Here is a 20,463-nt window from a genome sequence, read left to right on the forward strand (position 1 = left end):
CTTCCCATCAGAAGATTCAAGTGTCACTCAGGCCCCCGCAGCCTGGCCCCTGCAGGGCAGCCCTCTTGGTGCAGCCAGGAGCTGAGTACACATCTTGGTTCCTGACACGGCAGTCACCCAGGAATACGATCTGCTCACAGAACCAGGAGGTAAAACCCCATATCACACTCTACCTGCAAAGAGCAAGGGAAGTGCCTTCAGTAACAAGTCAGCATTCAGACCACAGGGACTGGTCCCTGGAGAAGCTGAAGGTGTAAGGTGGGTGAGGCCAGGGTGGGCAGCAAGGCTGGAGATCCTAAGTGTCCCCCCTGGGGGACAGCTCCTGGGAGCCCACAAGAGGCACAGAGCCTCTGGGCCCACAACAGACCCTGTGCTCTGACAAGACCTCCGAGGCTCACAGTGCACTGAGCTGGGGAAGTGCTGGTCCAGGATGGTCCCAATCTCTCGAATCCTACTGACTGACAGGCAGATGTCACATTCCCTCTAACTGTCCAAATCAGCAATTTATCGTCACATGCTGGTGCAGAGTGTTAAACAAAAACTTCAAAGGACACTGATTCTTGCAAAGCCCTGGGGCCTGGCTGCCTTTAATGATGTTTGTGATCCTTCATGAAGAAAAAAATGCAGCCAATATTGTAAATTCTAACAACCAGTAGCAGCACACAGATAATCTAAGTTTTATTATGAATTTAAAAATCTAAACATTTCATGAGGACTGGGAAGCCCGCCCACAGAGCCGCCCTGCTGCATTTCCAACTCCCCATATCCATACCTCACTGTACACGCCCCAGTGACGCACAACCCGCAGCACAGCGAGTGTCCTTTATTTGTACTATTGGTAGAAAACTGGGTTTTAGATTTCAAAATCTGTATTACAAAATTACAAGCAGCAGTTTTGAGCATTTCAGCAATGTTGATGAACTCTACTTTGCTGACACAAACAAGGCAGGCCCTGTCCAAGGTGGACTCTCACATGTCCTGAGGCACTGAGGCCGCCCTGCTCAGGACCCATTGGCAACGGTGTCTTCTTCCATCTCCTCTTCACCGTCATCAGTGGGGCCTAGAAAACACACAAAGCCAGAAGTCACACCTAGGTTAAAGCACATGTGGGCGTCCACCCACGATGCTACTGTTGCCTGCCAGACCCTAGACCAGGTACAGACACCCGACAGAGGCCTCAGCCCAGAGGAACTTAGGTCCAGGGACCACCTGTCTTTGGCAGGCCCTGGAAAGATGGTCAGCTCCTAGGGAATGGGTCACAAAGCTGCTTCATGAAAGTCAACTCTATGCCTGCTGTTCTAACCCACTCTGGTCAAGCCTGTAACTCCTGTTTTATCAAGATAAAAAGCCTATACTTTGTGTTTTGTTCTTGCCACGACAATGGGCAAAGAAACTAGGAGCATTCCAAAGAAAGTTGGGAGAGGATACCTACTACATGCTGCAGATAGTCAGCCAGTGATTCTGTCTGTTAGGTTTCCAGTTAGACCCAAACGTTACATTTTTAGACACAAAACTAAAGGAAGCGAGAATGTCACCGGGAACTGCTGTTCAGACGCCTGGGCCCACTGAAACCTAAGATAGCCACAAACAATTCCCACCTTCCTCTCCTCAAGGTGCCCCACGTGTTCAGACGACAATGAAAAGCCCCACGTGAGTCCCAGGCCCACATAACATGTTCAAGGGGAGGCACGGTAACTGAGGAATTCTGCCACACTGCAGCCAAAGTAAGCCACGTGACACAGCCTCCTCCCTGCCTGTCGTCAGCCCTATGGGTCTTGGCAGCCTGTGCTGTTCTCAAGAGTCACAGGTCCCTCATTTCGCGGCCTCTGGCTGGACAGGGCCCTCTGGCTGGACTCAGAGCTCTCCCTGCCAGCCTGTTTCACCCGTCCCCCCTGCTGGCCCTGGACCTTGGCTCACAGTCCTCCTTCAGGCCCAGGGTGCAAGGCTCTCTCACCACAGACTGCTCCTTCCCCTGAGAATGCCACTCTGCTCTGTCTAGGTCACAGGTTCTCAAATACTTTAGTTTTAGCACCCAAAGAACTTTTCTTCAAGTAGATTACATTTATCAATACTGTGTTGGAAACTGAAAGCATTAAAAAACAGTAATTCCTTAAAACAATAAACCTAGTACCATTAATGTTTGTATTTTTATAAAATTCAGTATCAATATTTTCTAAAATAAAAATATAATGAAAAAGTTGGTGCAGTTTTCTACTTTTGCCCATCTCTGCAATGTCTGCCCAATGGTAGACAGGCCCTTGTTCTGCCTTCAACTCTTTACTCACCAAAATATGTTGTTCTGACTAAAGGGTGTGAAGAAAGCCAGGCCCACAAAGACATGCAGTGAGAAAAGGGAGGAGTATTTTAACAGCCTGTGCAGGCAGCTGTGGATATTTTTTTGATACTATGCCAAAACTTGACAAAAGTGGTAGTTTTTTGCTTTTGTTCTTTTGGTCTCCCCACTTAGCTTGTAGGATCTTGGTTCCCTGACCAGGGATCAAACCTGGGCAATGAAAGCTGAGTCTTAATCACTGGATCACCAGGAATTCCCCAAAATGGTAGTTTCTTAAAGGTTAGATTGCAAATGTTGGCCCATTTCTTCACATCAAATGATGTGTCCCTGGGGTGATATCCAGGAATGCCAATGATCCTCACTGCTTCACAAAGCACCTCATTGGGTACATGGCAGCTCAGAATGACACCTAGTATCATTGGTCCTGTGAACCCACGTACCTGGGCTGAGACACCAGCAACTCTACCTGCCATTGCTCTAGCACTATCAGGCACAAATGGTCACACCACTTAAAATGCAAATAATGCATTTTGGTGTTTGTAAGTTTTCCTCATGGAGCCCCAGGGGCCCAAGGACCACACAGTGAGAACTGCTGCTCTAATGAATGTCTTACTCACTTTTAGCTTTAGTTCAAACATTATTTCCTCAAGGGAACTTGCCCTGAGCCACTGGTCTAGACAAAGCCCCCAGTTACATTCATGTCAAACTTGTAACATGCACCATCTGTAGCAGTTTTCACTTTACACCCCAGTCAGTGTCCATCACGGTGCCCGACAGAGAGCCGGTGTCCACAATCAGAACAGCTCACACCCTGTGCTCAGGGCCTAGGAAGTCCCTTACTTAGTCCTCCCAACAACCTTCTGAGGCCACCACTACTATTTGGTTAAAGATGAGCAAACAGATTTAAGATCAAGTGGGGTTAAGAAATTCATCCAAGGACAAAGCTGGTGAAGCTAGGCTCTGAGCCTCAGTCTGTCTGGCTCCAGAGCCCATGCTCCTCACTGCTAAGTGGGCCCACATGGACAGGGGTCAAAGGCATCATGGTCACCTCCACTGCTCACTTTCACTCCATGGCTGTGAACTAACATTTGTCTCAACTTTTACAAAAACCCCAGAGTCCTAGGACATACGCTTCTTTATCAAATGATTTCTTTTCAAAGAGCATTTAAAGGCATTTTGTGTAGATTATAATGGTAAGGAGGCACTATTCGAGGATCCTTGGATCATAGCATCTAAGCAATGTGCGATCACCTGGAGTCTATCATTAATCTGGAAAGGAAGGTAGAACATGGTTCCTGACCTGCTCTGCGTTCTCTACCAGGTATCTGACCAGACTGCAGCAAGCCCTTCAGCCGCTCCACTTCAGCCAAAGTTGATGCATTTGCGATAGCGTTCTGGACACCAGGAAACAAGAGAGATGGACAGTTATTTTCATCTAGTTAACAGAAAACACTCACAGAAACTCATGCCACCTTTCTGAACTGGAATATTAAATAGTCTCTCTCGCAGGAAGAATTTTGCTGGCACAGTGAAATCAACCCCAAAACCAAATTATGAAGTTCCCAAATTGGTAAAGAGCTGCAGACCCTCTTACAGGAGAGCAAATAACCAGTGCATGTGCCCTAAAATTCTAGTTAATTGGAATTATGCCACTGGATGATTTAAGAGGCAGAGTTACCAAATTAGGATTTCTCATCAAGCAGGATCTTTCAGGCAGCAAGTCCTTCAAAGTAAAAATCAAGAGAGCAAGCAAAGGTAACTAACTGTTCAGATAAATGCATCCTGAGAAAACGAGAAAACCAGAGTTGCCTCCACTTTGACCAGCTCATATAATTAATTCAAGTCAAAATCTGGTCAAATAATATCTTTAAGCTAGTTTTTCCTTACACAAAAATGTAGCTGGATTCTAACAACTGTGGGAGAAACCTGCGGTGTCTAACTCATTACTTGAGTTGCTACATGATTGAACAGCTCACTCCAGTCTGAGAATCCTGACTTGTATTCACCTTGATGGCTTCCACATCCCCTGGGGACGGCCCACCTTTCTTTTTGTCAGTAGGCAAACCAGCACCTGGATTGAAACTTGGGAGGGGAGGGAAGAACAAAACTGTCAAATCCAAACTGACGGAACTTGCTTCTCTTTTACTTTCAAAAGCTTTGAAAGTAATTCAACCAGTGTAGTATCTTATCTTTGTTAACAAACTGATACAAGAAACTCTCTCCTTCAGAAACACCACCCAGTTCATCTTGCCACAGAGGAAGAGGGTGCAGTACTATCATGGCAGACTGAATACTGGAGCGTCCGCTCTCTTCTGCTACAAATCTCACGTGATATAGGGGCCACTGTGGGCCACGGATCATCACTGTGCAAATTCAGGACTGTGTTAGTCAGAAGTGTTTCATTTCATTTTGCAAGAGGCAAAATGCCAGACAGATAATGTTTCTGAAGGTGAAGTGGAGTGAAGTTGGATATCCAGATCTTACGTTTTGCTTCTCCTGGCAATATCCTTTGCAAGTTGTGCACCCCGTTTGCCCTTGAACATTTTCTCTGCTTCCTGACGCTCCTACAGCGACACCACACACAGAGTTAATGGAAATAGGAATACCATGTGCATTTAGATGCATTCCTCAGAAAACATGGAAGAAAACTCTCCTGGAATACTCTGGGCTGGTAAAATACCACAAAGCCCATTTCAAAATAAGAAGAGATACAGCAGTCCCCTGCTCTGTGAAGGTCCCTGGAGAGAGCAGAGCCCTCTCCCCGAAATTTCCAGGAGGGGCTCTCTGGGAAATAAGGAAGGTAAAAAAAATCCCCAACAAAGGGAGAATCATCCTGACAATTACAGCTAGTGCAAAGTGAACAACATGAAGCTCCCCAAGAGGATGTATCTAGGCAGGCCATCTGCTGTGACAAAGCCCATGGTGGCTCTGAAGTCAGGCCACCTCTGGAATGACGAGCCCCACACACATACCTTAACTCTAAGTCCCACCATAAACACTGCTATGGAAACAAAAATCGACTTAACACTCCCTGGCCCCCCTCCCCACATTCCTATTACAAACTAATAATAAAAAGTCAGTAACAAAAATATAAAGGAAAAGCACCAACCAATAACAACTTACAACAGAATAACACTTACTTTTAGTTTCACTTTCTGGAAATCCAGTACTCTGACTTGTGGAACTTTATAAATCACATAGAGTCTGTAATGCTTCTTATTGGTTACAGGGTTCCTTAGAATACTACAAGAAAAGGAACAGTTTGATGCCAGTCTTGTTCCTAGCACAGCATTCAACAGGTCCATTTTATGGGAGAAGACAATGGCACCCCACTCCAGTACTCTTGCCTGGAAAATCCCATGGATGGAGGAGCCTGGTAGGCTGCAGTCCATGGGGTCGCTAGGAGTTGGACACAACTGAGCAACTTCACTTTCAATTTTCATTTTCATGCATTGGAGAAGGAAATGGCAACCCACTCCAGTATTCTTGCCTGGAGAATCCCAGGGACAGGGGAACCTGGTAGGCTGCTGTCTATGGGGTCGCAGAGTCAGACATAACTGAAGCGACTTAGCAGCAGTAGCAGCAGCAATGAGACCAGGAAGTAAGGAAAAGTTCACTATTCTTCACATTTCAATGTCATAAGAACTTAATGCTAGGGAAATTTTAATAGAGCCCAAAGGGAACATTTTCAATATTTGTTTTTTTAAAAGTACTTTTTACTATAACTTCACCATCAAGGCCAGCAATGCTGTTATTTTAAAAGACTACTGTCACCACCACAAACAGTTTCCATACCTCAGATAAGTCAGTGACTTGAGAGATGCCAGAGGGTCCAGATCACCCTGTGAAATAACAGCCACAGGTAAGAACACAAACACCACAGCCCACCATGATCCCACGACATGTTGACACCTCTGCAGAAGGACACACCTTGTCTTTCATAAATTAATTTGTCTTTCCTGCCTCAGCACCCAGCACAGCCCTAGCACATCACAGATGCCTGGTGTATTTTTACTGAATAGCTGGTTCATACATTTGAACTTCTTAATATCCCGGACACAACAGTTTCTGTCTTAACAGCAGAAGAGACGAAAAGAAAAAATATATATCATTTTTTGTAGCAACTTCAAAAGAGCTACTGAGTAATGATTGAGAAAAAAAAAAAAAAGGCAATGTGAAAAGTGATGTATCTCCAGGGAACCTGGTGTGAGGTGGTTCTTCCTGCCGCTGCCTGGGAGAAATGCAGGCATGTCATCTTTGTCACCTTTACTCTAGGTTCCCCTAAATCTCTTCAAATACATTTTCCAAGGACAAGGAGTATAGTTATAAGGGGGGAAAATATATATATATAGGAAGAACGCGAGTTAGTTTTTCAATCTTCCCAAACTGTCCTATAAAATACAGTGCAACAAGGATAGGAAAACCAAAAAGATATGGTCAACAGCTACAGCCAAACCAGATGAAATGTATGCTGGCAAGAACCTGAACTTGGGACCCGTAAGGACCAACTATTGAGAGAGCTATAAGATTTGCACAGTGACGACATCACACAGGAAGAAGCGGAGGAAAGGCAAAGAGGGCAACAGGCATCCAGCCTAAGAACAGCAGCCAAAGACAGGCATGTTCCAAGCACAAGCACACCAGGTGTGTGACGAGGCCTGAAAGGCCTCCTGAAACAGCCCCACACGAACAAGAAACTGCCAGAACAGATCTAAACTGAGTGGGACAGCGCCAAAAGGGACGATGAGGAAAAGCACAAGTAACACAGGGGAGGGGAACAGAGCCACAAGCTCACAGAGCTGCCACTCTTCGTGACGACACTGAGCGAGCGCTGATGCTTGCAATTGGAGTATCATCACTAAAGGAGATCTACAGAATAATCTGAAAAGGAACAGCTAGCGCAGCACCACTAGAGGAGATCTACAGAACAACGTGAAATGGAGCAAAGACAGACAAATGTTGCAGGAGTGAAATCTCAAAAAATGGAACTCACAGCAACAGAGAGTTGATGGTGGTTACCAAAGGCTGGGAGGTGGAGGAAAAGGGGGGTGAAGCTACTGATTAAAGAGGATAAACTTTCAGTTATAAATAAATAAATTCTGGAGATTTAATGTACAATGTGGTAACTATCATTAAAAATAACATAAGGTGTACCCAATACGATAAAAAATAGAACTCAAGTGTTCTCACTGCACACACACATAGATGGTTACATGAAGGGGTGGGTGTCAGGGTACAGATATCAAATTTCACATTATACACCTTAAATACTTATAATCTTCATTTGGCCATCACAGCTCAATAAAGCTGCAAAAAACAAAAGAAAGAATGGTAACCTTACACACACAGACCCACACACAGACTGTGCACAACACAGTGATGTCTCGATGCAGGGGTGGTGAGATGCTTAAGGTGCTGTTTCGTTCAGGAGGTAAAGGTTATGGGTAACTTTACACTTGGATGCTAATTCCCAGTATGCTAAGAAAAGAAACAGAGTCAGTTAATTTCTAAACTATCAGAAGAAGTGGAATACCAAAAAGAGAGAGAGAGAGCAATAAAGGAGAGGAAAAAAATTTGCAGACGGATGGGACAAGTAAAAAAATTCTAGAAAAGAGATAAGATAAATTCAAATATACTAGTAATTACATTAAACATAAACAGACTATTTAAAGACAGACTTTAGACTGGATTTTAAAAAAGGATCCTATCAAATCCTGTTCTCAAGACACAAATTTAAAATATAAGTGCAGAGGAAAAAAATTGAATTTTGGATGGAAAACAATGATCACGCAAATACTAACTGAAAGAAAGAAAGCCTGTTTTGTTATACTGCAGTGGATAAAACAGACACCAAGGTAAAACTGCACTAATAAAATATAAATGATAAAAGGTTCATTTTATCAGTAAGAGACATAAAATCTGGATATATCAAATGAAGTAACCTGAAAATATATACAAGTAAAATTGACAGAACTCCAGGGAAATCCACTACCACACAATTTTAATATGCCTCTTTCAGTACTGACAGGACAGCCTTCATCTGTGCAAACAGCTTTAAGCACAACTACAACACACAGAATGTACTGCCTCAATATGCCACACATTCCACACGGGCACACATTTGGGGTTAAATACCTCACAGGGTTTAGAAAGGACACGGCCTCAGATCAGAGGCTTTCTGACTTTTGGAGCCAAGCACTCCTTCGGGAATCTGAAGGACAGTCAGGGACCTTGTCCCTCAGGAAAGGAATACTCAGGGAGCAAGGAAGGGAGGGGTCAAGGGCATAACAACCTAAAAATCAAGTCACACCATAAGAATGTCAACATCCAGTAATTAAGTGAAAAATTTAGGTTACAAACAATATATAGCCTAAACTCAACAGTGTTAAAAATTATACATACAGAGTAGAAATTTAAAAAACAGAAGTGGATCAAAATAGTCATATCCAAACAGAGAAAATGAAACTTGCCCCTTATCTTAAAAGAACACCAGTCTCAAATGATTGCTGATCTAAATGTGGAGTAAAATAATAATTTCTTGAATAAAACTCCCCAACAAAATTTAATGTATGTCACATATGTAACTGTCTAGTAGTGACATTAAAACAGAAGAAACTAGTTTTAATAATATATTGTTTTACCTATTTTACAAAATATTACCATTTTAATGTCAATATAAAAAATTATTGATAGTGTATAATATTTTTCTTTTGCATTAAGTCTCTGGAATCTGTAGTGTTTTATACTTCTAGTAGATCTTAAAGTAACCACTTGTGGCTGGTGGCTAGCATACTCACACAGAAATTCTAGAAAAAAGGATAGTGAGTCTCTTTAGAAGCTGAACAACACTCAAAGCACCAAGGACAACAGACCAGTGACACAGATTATGCTGGAATTAGGAACTGCTCCATCAAGCCCCCAGGAGAGTCCAAAGGTGAGTGAGCAAGAATGAATATATGTGTAACACACAACCAAAAAACCCCCATGTCCTAATAATGAAGAAGAAGAAAAAAGGTGATGAGATAATCTTCTGGACTCTCCAAGTTTTCTATTAAAGGCAGGCAGTGCCTTTAACTTCTCCTTATAAATACACTTTCCCCATTTGACTTACCAGTTCCACAAGACTGTTATTGGTGAGAATGAGTTCTGTCAGACAGGGTAGAGCCTGATCAAGCCCCTCACCTATACGGCTAAAAGGAAAAGACAAAAATCTTAATAAAAGTGAAAATGCAGTAAGCTAAAAACTTGACCCAAGCACTTGCCCAGAGGACTTCAAAGTGGGAAGAACCTTGGAGATCCTCCCTCCAACACTATCTGACAAGAAAAATGAGGCACAAAGACGAGGTGTGTTTGAGGTCACACAAGCGGGATGATTTGAGAACCCACGCCTCCAGAATGCTGCCATGGCCTCTTCCCACCACCATACTAGCCCCAAGACAAGGAGAAAGTGTTGTGGATACAAACGACCTCACTCATCTCAGGTCTTGTCAGCATGAAGCACAGAAATACACGTGTATCTGCAGTCACAGCTCAGAAGCACAGGATACACAACAACCAAACCACAGTCAACAGTTTAACTCAGGAGAAATGTGCCTATTTAAAAAAAGCAGCTCACTACCCAGAACTTCTTAAAGACCCTATCAACACACCTTCAATAACTTTTTTCCAACAAAATTTACAGAGATGACGTGTGTGTGTGCGGGTGTGCTCAGTCGTGTCCGACTCTTTGGGACCTTAAGGACTATAGCCTGCCAGCCTCTGTCCATGTGATTTCCCAGCAAGAATACTGGAGTGGGTTGCCATTTCCTCCTCCAGGGGATCATCCCAACTCAGGGACTGAACCCATGTCTCCTGCACTGCAGGCAGATTCTTTACCACTGAGCCATCTGGAAAGTCCAAAGAGATGATGAAAGTGGGTTAAAAAAAAACCTTAATTCCTATAAACAATATTCTACAAATCAGCTGCAGTTAAAGAAAAACAAATACCAGAGGATTTGAGGTAAAATGAGATGTTCAGTTAAAACTATAATTGTTGCATTTTATGTATCTCTTTAATATGACCCCTCTGATAATTATAATTATTTTAGAAATGAGCTAAAATGTGTACAAAGCAACAGATTTTTAATTTAAATTTATTTAAATTAGAAACTTACCATGAATATATAAATATACCAGGTTTCTGAATAGATGCAAATAAGACTTGACCAATGACAAATTAAACTCTGAATCTGTATGGGGAAATTGCTCATTTACCATTTGAGAAATAGGCAGGTAAAAAAAATAGAAATCTAGGTTAACTGGCATATACACTGCAGCTTCTTCAGGCAACTCTGCAGCATCTGCTCTAGGGTAGAAAGCTACTTTCCATTAGCACACGCTTACCATATTCTATTGTTGTTCACTAATAATGTTTTCAGTCTTCTCAACAAAGGAAAACCATCCAGTTTCCTGATTTCATTGTCGGAAAAATCAATGGCATCAAATTGGTCTAAGGTGGCACCGAGATTTTCAATGACAGGAATTTTATACCCTGTAAAAAGGAGAAAAACCCAGACAAGTATTAATATAAATAAAAGGCGCTTTAAAACATTAATAGCATTTCATGGTAACTTGACTCACAGCTTAACGTTCCTTCCCAAAGTGTTTATGTGGCACCTATGCAACCACCAGACCCTGCCAAAGTACTGGCACACAACACAAGGAAGAACACAGTCACAAATCTCAGCTGCCGGGAAGCTTCCGGCCCAGTTGTCAACGTGAGCAAGGTGATGCTGATGAGGGCCATAAGGATGACAGTACTCATCAGCAGGAACCAGCGGCTAACCATTTCAAGATTACTTACAAGTGCCTCACACTGCTCTAAGCAAGGCCTCGGAGCTAGAGAAACGGCCTAACAGGACTTCATATCGTGAGCGGCTTTCAGCGTCCAAGCACTGTCCACACGGGGTGGACAACAGCTGTCTGCACCCCATAGGCCAGATTCCTAGAACTCTCCGGGATATGGTCTTAGTATTAAAACACCTCCTCCTTACTTCACCTCCCCCAGCTCAAACCTAGAGCTGAAAGTCAGTGGTTGATACACAACGGTAAGTCACCTGAGGACAGCTCACTCAAACACCTCGATGCGTCCAACACGGGCATAAAGATTGTGCCAGCTACTCGAAGAAGAAGTTAATGGAGCCAAGGAGCTGTAAGGGCTACAACAAAGGAAGCGCTGCACTCAAACGAGAATCCTCAACGGTGGGCGCACTTCGGACTCGGAGAGAAGGCAGTGAAGGCTGCCTGTTTACTCCCGCGTTCAACCCTTCTCTGAGAAACTCGATTTCAACAAAAACCAAAGTCTTGAGCTTTCAGCGGACAAGAAAACCAGCAGAAGGCAGAGCCCGCAGCCGGCGTTTCTCCCCGGGAGCGGGATCTCAGGCCAAGATCGATGGCCGTACTCCCAGGGAAGCCGCCTCCTCAGGACTCGCACTGGTTGGGGGCTTCCGCACCGCTTCCGCCGGCAGGCGGCAGCGCCGGCTTCGCGCCCACAGTCCGCTCCCAGAAACGCTCCGGTAGAGGGAAAAAGACAGCAGAAACCAACGCGAGGAGACGCAGGGGAACGATAGCTTCCGGCCCGTACACCGCTCCCTCATTCCGCACCCCATCCACCTCCTCACGCCGTCATGTTAGTTCCGCACGAGGGCCGCAAGCACCCGTGGGTTTATCCCCTGCCCCTCAGCTGCTCAGACCGCCCGGCGGCCCGGAAGACGCCCGCTGTGCGACCGGAGCATCGAAGTGGCCCCGGTGTGCAGGGAGGAGCCGGGCTGATCGCGCCTCGGAAGGGCCCAGGGAGGGCCTTCCGCCGACGACGGCGGGATCCAGTCCCGCACCGGGCGCTGGACGCAGGCTGCCGGCCACGCCTCGGCGGTCCTAGCGCACGCGGCTGGGCTGGGCCAGGCCACCAGGCGGGCGGGGAGGCCGGACCACCTGCCACCACCCGACTCACCCCGCAGGTCCAGCTCTCGGTCCCGCACCGCGTTGGTGTACTGAGCCGCCTGCTCGATCAGCTCCGCCGTCAGCTTCACCATCCTGCAGCCTCCCGCCCGCCGCTCCTCCCGCTAGTCCCACCGCACCGACGTCCCGGCGTTCCCCGCGCGCGCCGCCAGGCAGCACCAATCGCCGTTCGCGTGCGCGCGCAGCGGGGCATCCAGGCTATATCAATCGAGGAGCCACGCCCCCAGGCTCTGGCTCCGCCTCCGATGTCTCGCTCGCTTTGCCGCACTTCTGGTTGTGTCTCCGTTCCTCTCGCGCATCCGCAGCGTTGTGTCCGCAAGCTAACAAAGTATGAAAACTCGCGAGGGTAACTTCCTCGCGCATCAATGCACCGTGAGGTGAAAGGGAGGCTGTGACTGTCCTCGTGGGATCCAGTGATGGGTCCCGGATTTTGGGCCCTTGTGCAGACTGGGGCTGGGTCACCCCTCAAGGTCCAGTTTGCGATTAGGCTTGTGCTCGCTGGACAGTTTGGAGGAGGAAATGGCAACCACTCCAGTATTCCTGCCTGGAGAATCCCACGGACAGAGGGAACTGGCAGTCTACAGTCCGTAGGGTCGCAGAGTCGGACATTACTGAGCGACTAAACCACCACCGCTGCCGCTGGAGAGTTATGTTCTTGCTGAAGCCTGACACGCAGCAAAGTGCGCAGATCAGAGGTTTGCAGCAGCGAGAGCGCACCCGAAGAAACACTATTCGGAAACCACCTCCCACACCCACCTTCCCAACCCGCCCCCAAAGGCAGCCGCGAATCCCACACCACAGATTCGTTTTGCTCGCTTTTCATAGAGACGGGTGCAGTCCGCTTCTGGGCCTGGTTTCTTCGGCTTTGTGTCCTGCCTGGAATCCATCCAGGTTGGAGGCAGCAGTGCTTTGTTTACTTGCTACTGTATGCAGTTCCATTGCACCTTTCATACCATAACATACCCATTTTACTTCTCACCTTACCCTCTGGTTGCGCCGGTTGCTCCAGTTCCGGCGATTCTCCGAAACGCTGCTGGGAATCTTCCTGTGCATGGACTTGGTGCAGCTGCGCCTGGATTTCCCAGGAGTGGAGCTAACGGGACACGGGGTGTGGCATCAATAAATGATGTCTGACCATTACTGCCAAGAAGCTGAAATCATTTCCACACTCTCGTGGTGTATAATGGTTCCCATCACTTCCAGTGTCAGCTTCACTGGCACTGTCAGTCTTTATAACTTTAGCGATTCCGGTGGGCCTCTGGTGGTATTGCACTAATGCTTTGCTTTCAATTCACTTCAGTCGCTCAGTCGTGCCTGACTCTCTGCGACCCCACGGACTGCAGCACTTCAGGCCTCCCTGTACATCACCAACTCCTGGAGTTTACTCAAACTCATGTCCATTGAGTCAGTGATGCCATCCAACCATCTCATCCTCTGTCGTCCCTTTCTCCTCCCGCCTTCAATCTTTCCCAGCATCAGGGTCTTTTCTAATGAGTCAGTTCTTCACATCAGGTGGCTAAAGTATTTGAGTTTCAGCTTCAACATCAGTCCTTCCAATGAACACCCAGGACTGATTTCCTTTAGGATGGACTGGCTGGATCTCCTTGCTATATCCAAGGGACTCTCAAGAGTCTTCTCCAACACCACAGTTCAAAAGCATTAATTCTTCAGTGCTAAGCTTTCTTTATAGTTCAACTCTCACATCCATACATGACTACTGGAAAAACTATAGCTTTGACTAGACAGACCTTTGTTGGCAAAGTAATGTCTCTGCTTTTTAATATGCTGTCTAGGTTGGTCATAACTTTTCTTCCAAGGAGCAGGCGTCTTTTAATTTCACGGCTACAGTCACCATCTGCAGTGATTTTGGAGGCCCCAAAAGTAAAATCTGTCACTGTTTTCACTGTTTCCCCATCTATTTGCCATGAAGTGATGGGACCGGATGCCATGATATTACTTTTCTGAACGTTGAGCTTTAAGCCAACTTTTTCACTCTCCTCTTTCACTTTCATCAAGCGGCTTTTTAGTTCTTCACTTTCTGCCATAACGGTGGTGTCACCTGTGTATCTGAGGTTATTGATATTTCTCCTGGCAATCTTGATTCCAGCTTGTGCTTCATCCAGCCCAGCATTTCTCATGATGTACTCTGTATATAAATTAAATAAGCAGGGTGACAACATACAGTCTTGACGTACTCCTTTCCCAATTTGGAACCAGTCTGTTTTTCCATGTCCAGTTCTAACTGTTGCTTCTTGACCAGCATACAGATATCTCAGGAGGCAGGTCAGGTGGTCTGGTATTCCCATCTCTTTAAGAAGATCACAGTTTGTTGTGATCCACACAGTCAAAGGCTTTGGCATAGTCAATAAAGCAGAAGTAGATGTTTTTCTGGAACTCTCTTGCTTTTTTGATAATCCAACGGATGTTGGCAATTTGATCTCTGGTTCCTCTGACTTTTCTAAAACCAGCTTGAACATCTGGAAGTTCACGGTTCACGTATTGCTGAAGCCTGGCTTGGAGAATTTTGAGCATTACTTTACTAGCATGTGCTGCTGCTGCTGCTGCTAAGTCACTTCAGTCGTGTCTGATTCTGTGCGACCCCATATACTGCAGCCCACCAGGCTCCGCCATCCCTGGGATTCTCCAGGCAAGATGGTAGCATGTGAGATGAGTGCAATTGTGCAGTAGTCTGAATATTCTTTGGAACTGCCTTTCTTTGGGATTGGAATGAAAACTGACCTCTTCCAGTCCTGTGGCCACTGCTGAGTTTTCCAAATTTGCTGGCATACTGAGTGCAGCACTTTCACAGCATCATCTTTTAGGAAAATAGCTTAACTGGAATTCCATTACCTCCACTAGCTTTGTTCATAGTGATGTTTCCCAAGGCCCATTTGACTTCGAATTCTAGGATGTCTGGCTCTAGGTGAGTGATCACACTGTCATGATTATCTGGGTCGTGAAGATTTTTTTTGTATAGTTTTTCGTGTATTCTTGCTACCTCTTCTTAATATCTTCTGCTTCTATTAGGTCCGTACCATTTCTGTCTTTTATTGTGCCCATCTTTGCATGAAATGTTCCCTTGGTATGTCTAATTTTCTTGAAGAGATCTCTAGTCTTTTCCATTCTATTGTTTTCCTCTGTTTCTTTGCATTGATCACTTAGGGAGGCTTTCTTATCTCTCCTTGCTGTTCTTTGGAACTCTCCATTCAAATGGGTAAATCTTTCCTTTTCCCCGTTGCCTTTTGCTTCTCTTCTTTTCACAGTCCTTCTCAGACAACCAGTTTGCCTTTTTGCATTTCTTTTTCTTGGGGATGGTCTTGATCCCTGCCTCCTGTACAATGTCATGAACATCCGTTCATAGTTCTTCAGGCACTGTCTATCAGATCTAATCCCTTGAATCTATTTCTCACTTCCAGTGTATAATCATAAGGGATTTGATTTAGGTCTTACCTGAATGGTTTAGTGGTGTTACCTACTTTTTTCAATTTAAGTTTAAATTTGGCAAAATAAAAATTTTTTTGATTTTCTTTTCTTCAATAACTAATGTTGTTGTTGTGAGTCACTCAGTCATGTCTGACTCTTTGTGACCCCATGGACTGTAGTCCTCCAGGCTCCTCTGTCCATGGGATTTCCCAGGCAAGAATACAGGAGTGGGTTCCCATTTCCTTCTCCAGGGGACGATCCCGACCCAGGGATCGAACCCTTGTCCTCTGCATTGCAGGCAGATTCTTTACTACTGAGCTACCATGAAGTTGAGGATTTTCTCCTGTGCTGCATTCTGATAATTTTTGCAAAGTGCCCATTCAAGTCTTTCACCCATTTGTTTCTATTGGGTTCTCTGCTTTTTAAACAGTTCATTATGGAATTTATTATATATATTCTAGGTATAAGTATATTCTGTGGCTTACCTTTCACTCTTGGGGAGGGGGGTTTAAACTGCTTAAATACAAAAACCTCACAGGTAGCAGGAATACTGTCCTTATGCCTACAATGCAGGACTGCCCAGGTTCAATCTCTGGGTTGGGAATATCCCCTGGAGAAGGAAATGACAACCCACTCCAGTATTCATGCCTGGAGACATGGACAGAGGAGCCTGGTGGTGCTACAGTCCATGGGGTCACAAAGAGTGAGACAGGACTGAGCGACTAACACACAGAACATCCTCCCTGTAATCCAGTTTGGTCTAGGAAAAACAACTTATTCCCCAAATCACAAAATCATAATTTGGGCTGTAATTTGAATCAAATAGATAGAAAATGTGACTGCCTCTTCCATTTCGCAGAAGAAATGAGCTTCCAAAAGGTCCAATTCAAGAAGAGACATCAGCGGAAGGAGAAGTTCTTACCTCGGGAAGCTCTACCCATTGACAGCATCTTTTGTTCTCCTCTGGGCAGGGGGTGGGGGCAGCTTTACTATGGTCATGTAGGTCTGGGACAGGAAAACATTTTCTGCTTCATAGCCCAGGGAGGGGGAATCCTCTTCACGTGATTAAAGATAACGTCACCCATAATGAAATAAATCAAAGTCCTGTATCACCTACTAGGATGCAATAAGAAGAACACAGCATTGCTTCTGACAGATTCATGTCAAAGATGCTTGACCTGAATGGCAATGTGAGGAAACCTCAGACAAGCACACACTGAAGGACAGCCTGTAAATCCTTCAGGACTTAGGCTGAGGGCTGGTCATCTTGAAAACGTTCAGGGTCACAAAAGTCAAAGAACCAAGGAACTATTCTAAACTGAAGGAGATGAGAGCCATGATGAGTATGTGCAGAGTATGATGTAAACTGGACCCTTGTGCTAAGGGCATTATCAGGACAGCTAGCAAGAGGTGAATCCAGTCAGAGGATGGACAGAAGAAATGTATCAGTGTCAACTTTCCGATTCCCATGGTTATGTAGGAGAAGATACTTGTTTCTAGGAAATGATCTAAAGTGTTTACGGGGTGATAGGGTAACCTCAGATATGCAGATGACACCACCCTTATGGCAGAAAGTGAAGAAGAACTAAAGAGCTTCTTGATGAAAGTGAAAGAGGAGAGTGAAAAAGTTGGCTTAAAGTTCAACATTCAGAAAACTAAGATCACGGCATCTGGTCCCATCACTTAACGACAAATAGATGGGGAAACAGTGGAAACAGTGGCTGACTTTATTTTTCTGGGCTCCAAAATCACTGCACATGGTGATTGCAGGCATGAAATTAAAAGATGCTTACTCTTTGGAAGGAAAGTTATGACCAACCTAGACAGCATATTAAAAAGCAGAGACATTACTTTGCCAACAAAGGTCCTTCTAGTTAAGGCTATGGTTTTTCCAGTAGTCATGTATGGATGTGAGAGTTGGACTATAAACAAAGCTGAGCACTGAAGAATTGATGCTTTTGAACTGTGATGTTGGAGAAGCCTCTTGAGAGTCCCTCAGACTGCGAGGAGATCCAGCCAGTCCATCCTAAAGGAGATCAGTCCTGGATGTTCATTGGAAGGACTGATGTTGAAGCTGAAACTCCACTACTTTGGCCACCTGATGCGAAGAGCTGACTCATTGGAAAAGACCCTAATGCTGGGAAAGATTGAGGGCAGGAGGAGAAGGGACGACAGAGGATAAGATGCTTGGATGGCATCACCGACTCAGTGCACATGAGTTTGAGTGGACTCCGGGAGTTGGTGATGTACAGGGAGGCCTGAGGTGCTGCAGTTCATGGGGTCACCGAGTCGGACACGACTGAGCGACTGAACTGAACTGAGGGTAGTGTGTCAGTAATTTGTTTTCAAATTGTTCAACTGTTCTGAAATTTTGCTTTGTGTTTTTTCAAAATAAAAAAGAACCAAAGAATGTAAACTTCACTTCATTCCAGAGAGAACCACCAGGTGGAGTCCTCAGGTCAGAGAGTTGATTTGACAAGCCCTGTTGTTCAGTTGCTAAGTCCTATCTGACTCTGTGACCCCATGAACAGCAGCACACTTCCCTGTCCTTCGCTATCTTCCGAAGTTTGCTCAAACTCATGTCCATTGAGTCTGTGATGCAATCTAACCATCTTATCCTCTGCCGCCCCCGTCTCCTTTTGCCTTCAGTCTTTCCCAGCATCAGGGTATTTTCCAATGAGTTGGCTCTTTGCATCTGGTAGACAGTATATAGGAGCTTCAACTGTAGCATCAGTCCTTCCAATGAATATTCCGGGTTGATTTCCTTTAGGATTGATTGGTTTGATTTCCTTGCTGTCCAAGGGACTCTCAAGAGTCTTCTCCAGCACCACAGTTTAAAAGCATCAATTCTTCAGTGCTCAGCCTTCTTTATGATCCACCTCTCACATCCATACATGACTACTAGAAAAACCATAGCTCTGATTATACCGACCTTTGTTGGCAAAGTGGAGTCTGTTTGTTAATACAGTCTGGGTTTGTCATAACTTTTCTTCCAAGGAGCAAGCGTCTTTTAACTTCATGGCTGCAGTCACCATCTGCAGTGATTTTGGAGTCCAAGAAAATAAAGTCTCTCACTGTTTCCATTGTTTCCCCATCTATTTGCCATAAAGTGATGGGACCAGATACCGTGATCTTCATTTTTTGAATGTTGAGTTTTAAGCCTGCTTTTTCACTCTTCTCTTTCATTTTCCTCAAGAGGTCTTAGTTCCTGCCATGAGGGTGGTGTCATCTGCATATTTGAGGTTGTTGCTATTTCTCCGGGCAATCTTGATTCCAGCTTGTGCTTCATCCAGGCTGGCATTTTGCATGATGTAGTCTGTATATTAGTTAAATAAGCAGGGTGACAATATACAGCCTTGACGTACTCCTTTCCCGATTTGGAATCAGGCTGTTGTTCCATGTCCAGTTCTAACTGTTGCTTCCTGACCTGCATATAGGTTTCTCAAGAGGCAGGTCAGGTGGTCTGGTATTCCCATCTCTTTCAGAATTTTCCAGTTTATTGTGATCCACACAGTCAAAGGCTTTGGCACACTCAATGAAGCAGATGTTTTTCTGGAACTCCCTTCCTTCCTCTGTGACCCGACAGATGCTAGCAATTTGATTTCTGGCTCCTCTGTTTTTCTAAATACAGCCTGAACATCTAGAAGTTCTCAGTTCACATACTTCTGAATCCTACCTTGAAGGATTTTGAGCATAACCTTGCTAGCGTGTTAAATGAGTGCAATTGTGCGGTAGTCTGAATATTCTTTGAAATTGCCTTTGGGATTGGAATGAAAACTGACCTTTTCTAGTCCTGTGGCTGCTGCTGAGTTTCCCAAATTTGTTGGCATATTGTGTGTAGCATTTTAATAGCATCATCTTTTAGGATTTTAAATAGCTCAGCCAGAATTGCTCAGCTAAACAAGCCTTTCTCCTATTGAACTAAAAACAAAAGGGTTTATTTCTTTACTTTAAAATAGTAAAGTGGCATGGGTTTCCTTTGCTTCAGCACATGAACAGAGACATAAATCCAACTATAGCTGGTTTGATTCATTTTAGGGGGATGTCTAGGAAGGGCTTCCCAAGTGGCTCAGTGGTAAAGAATCTGCCTGCCAGTGCAGGAGACACGGGAGACACGAGTTTGATCCCTGGGTCGGGAAGATCCCCTGGAGGAGGAAACGGTAACCCGCTCCAGTATTCTTGCCTGGGAAATCCCATGGACAGAGGAGCCTGGGGCGTTACAGTCTATGGCGTCGCAAAGAGTTGGACACAACTGAGTAAGCACACATGCAGAAGGTTGAGAATAGATTTTCTTGATCTCGTTTCTCTTGACTAGGGTTTTTTCAGCCTTGGCACTGTTGACCTCTGGGGGCTGGATAATTCTTTGTTGTGAGGACTGTCTTGTGCATTGCACGATGTTTAGCAGCATCCCTGGGGTCCAGTGGCTAAGACTTTGCTTTCCAATGCAAGGGGTGTGGGCTGAGTCCTGGTTGGGGAGCTAGGATCCCACATGGTTCGTAGCCAAAACACCAAAACATAAACCAGAAGCAGCATCCCTGGCCTCTGCCCACTGGATGCCAATATGTCCCTCTAGTCGTGACTCCAGTTGTCTCCAGAGATTGCCAGGCGTCCCCATGGAGACAGAAATCACCCCCACAGTAGAACCACTGTGCTTGCAACATTCTCTGCTCTGGGCACTCTGGTTGCTGTCTGCTGGACAGAAAGTTCAGGAGATCTCTGACCACACTTAGTGCCCCTGGTACATCGGGGTA

General features: G+C 45.2%; 1 protein-coding gene across 2 annotated transcripts; it reads right to left on the minus strand.

Moving 5' to 3' along the window:
- Positions 1-661: 661 nt before the first annotated feature.
- SNRPA1 (small nuclear ribonucleoprotein polypeptide A') lies at positions 662-12,472 on the minus strand. Of its 2 annotated transcripts, none has more exons than XR_005723977.1 (9): positions 11,734-12,145; positions 10,676-10,823; positions 9,405-9,483; positions 6,089-6,135; positions 5,434-5,536; positions 4,778-4,857; positions 4,300-4,375; positions 3,594-3,687; positions 662-1,060 (listed from the first exon to the last, which is right to left on the minus strand). XR_005723977.1 is itself a non-coding variant. In XM_040257377.1 (9 exons), exons 1-9 carry the CDS (start codon positions 12,361-12,363, stop codon positions 1,002-1,004), a joined length of 768 nt encoding a protein of 255 aa, XP_040113311.1. In that variant the 5' UTR covers positions 12,364-12,472; the 3' UTR covers positions 662-1,001. The 2 variants fall into 2 exon arrangements, 1 of the variants encoding a protein (XP_040113311.1); XM_040257377.1 differs by lacking the exon at positions 11,734-12,145 and adding an exon at positions 12,282-12,472.
- Positions 12,473-20,463: the final 7,991 nt, after the last annotated feature.

Source organism: Oryx dammah, unplaced genomic scaffold (assembly GCF_014754425.2).
Source record: "Oryx dammah isolate SB20612 unplaced genomic scaffold, SCBI_Odam_1.1 HiC_scaffold_16, whole genome shotgun sequence".
Taxonomy (NCBI): domain Eukaryota; kingdom Metazoa; phylum Chordata; class Mammalia; order Artiodactyla; family Bovidae; genus Oryx; species Oryx dammah.

Excerpts from the sequence above, each read along its gene's own strand:
- SNRPA1 (XM_040257377.1), bottom strand. The coding sequence starts at position 12,363 with ATGGTGAAGCTGACGGCGGAGCTGATCGAGCAGGCGGCTCAGTACACC. Across the intron at positions 10,824-12,281 it reads CCGAGAGCTGGACCTGCGGG|GGTATAAAATTCCTGTCATT; the intron begins GTGAGTCGGGTG and ends TCCTTTTTACAG. Across the intron at positions 4,858-5,433 it reads TCCAGAAAGTGAAACTAAAA|GAGCGTCAGGAAGCAGAGAA; the intron begins GTAAGTGTTATT and ends GTGTCGCTGTAG.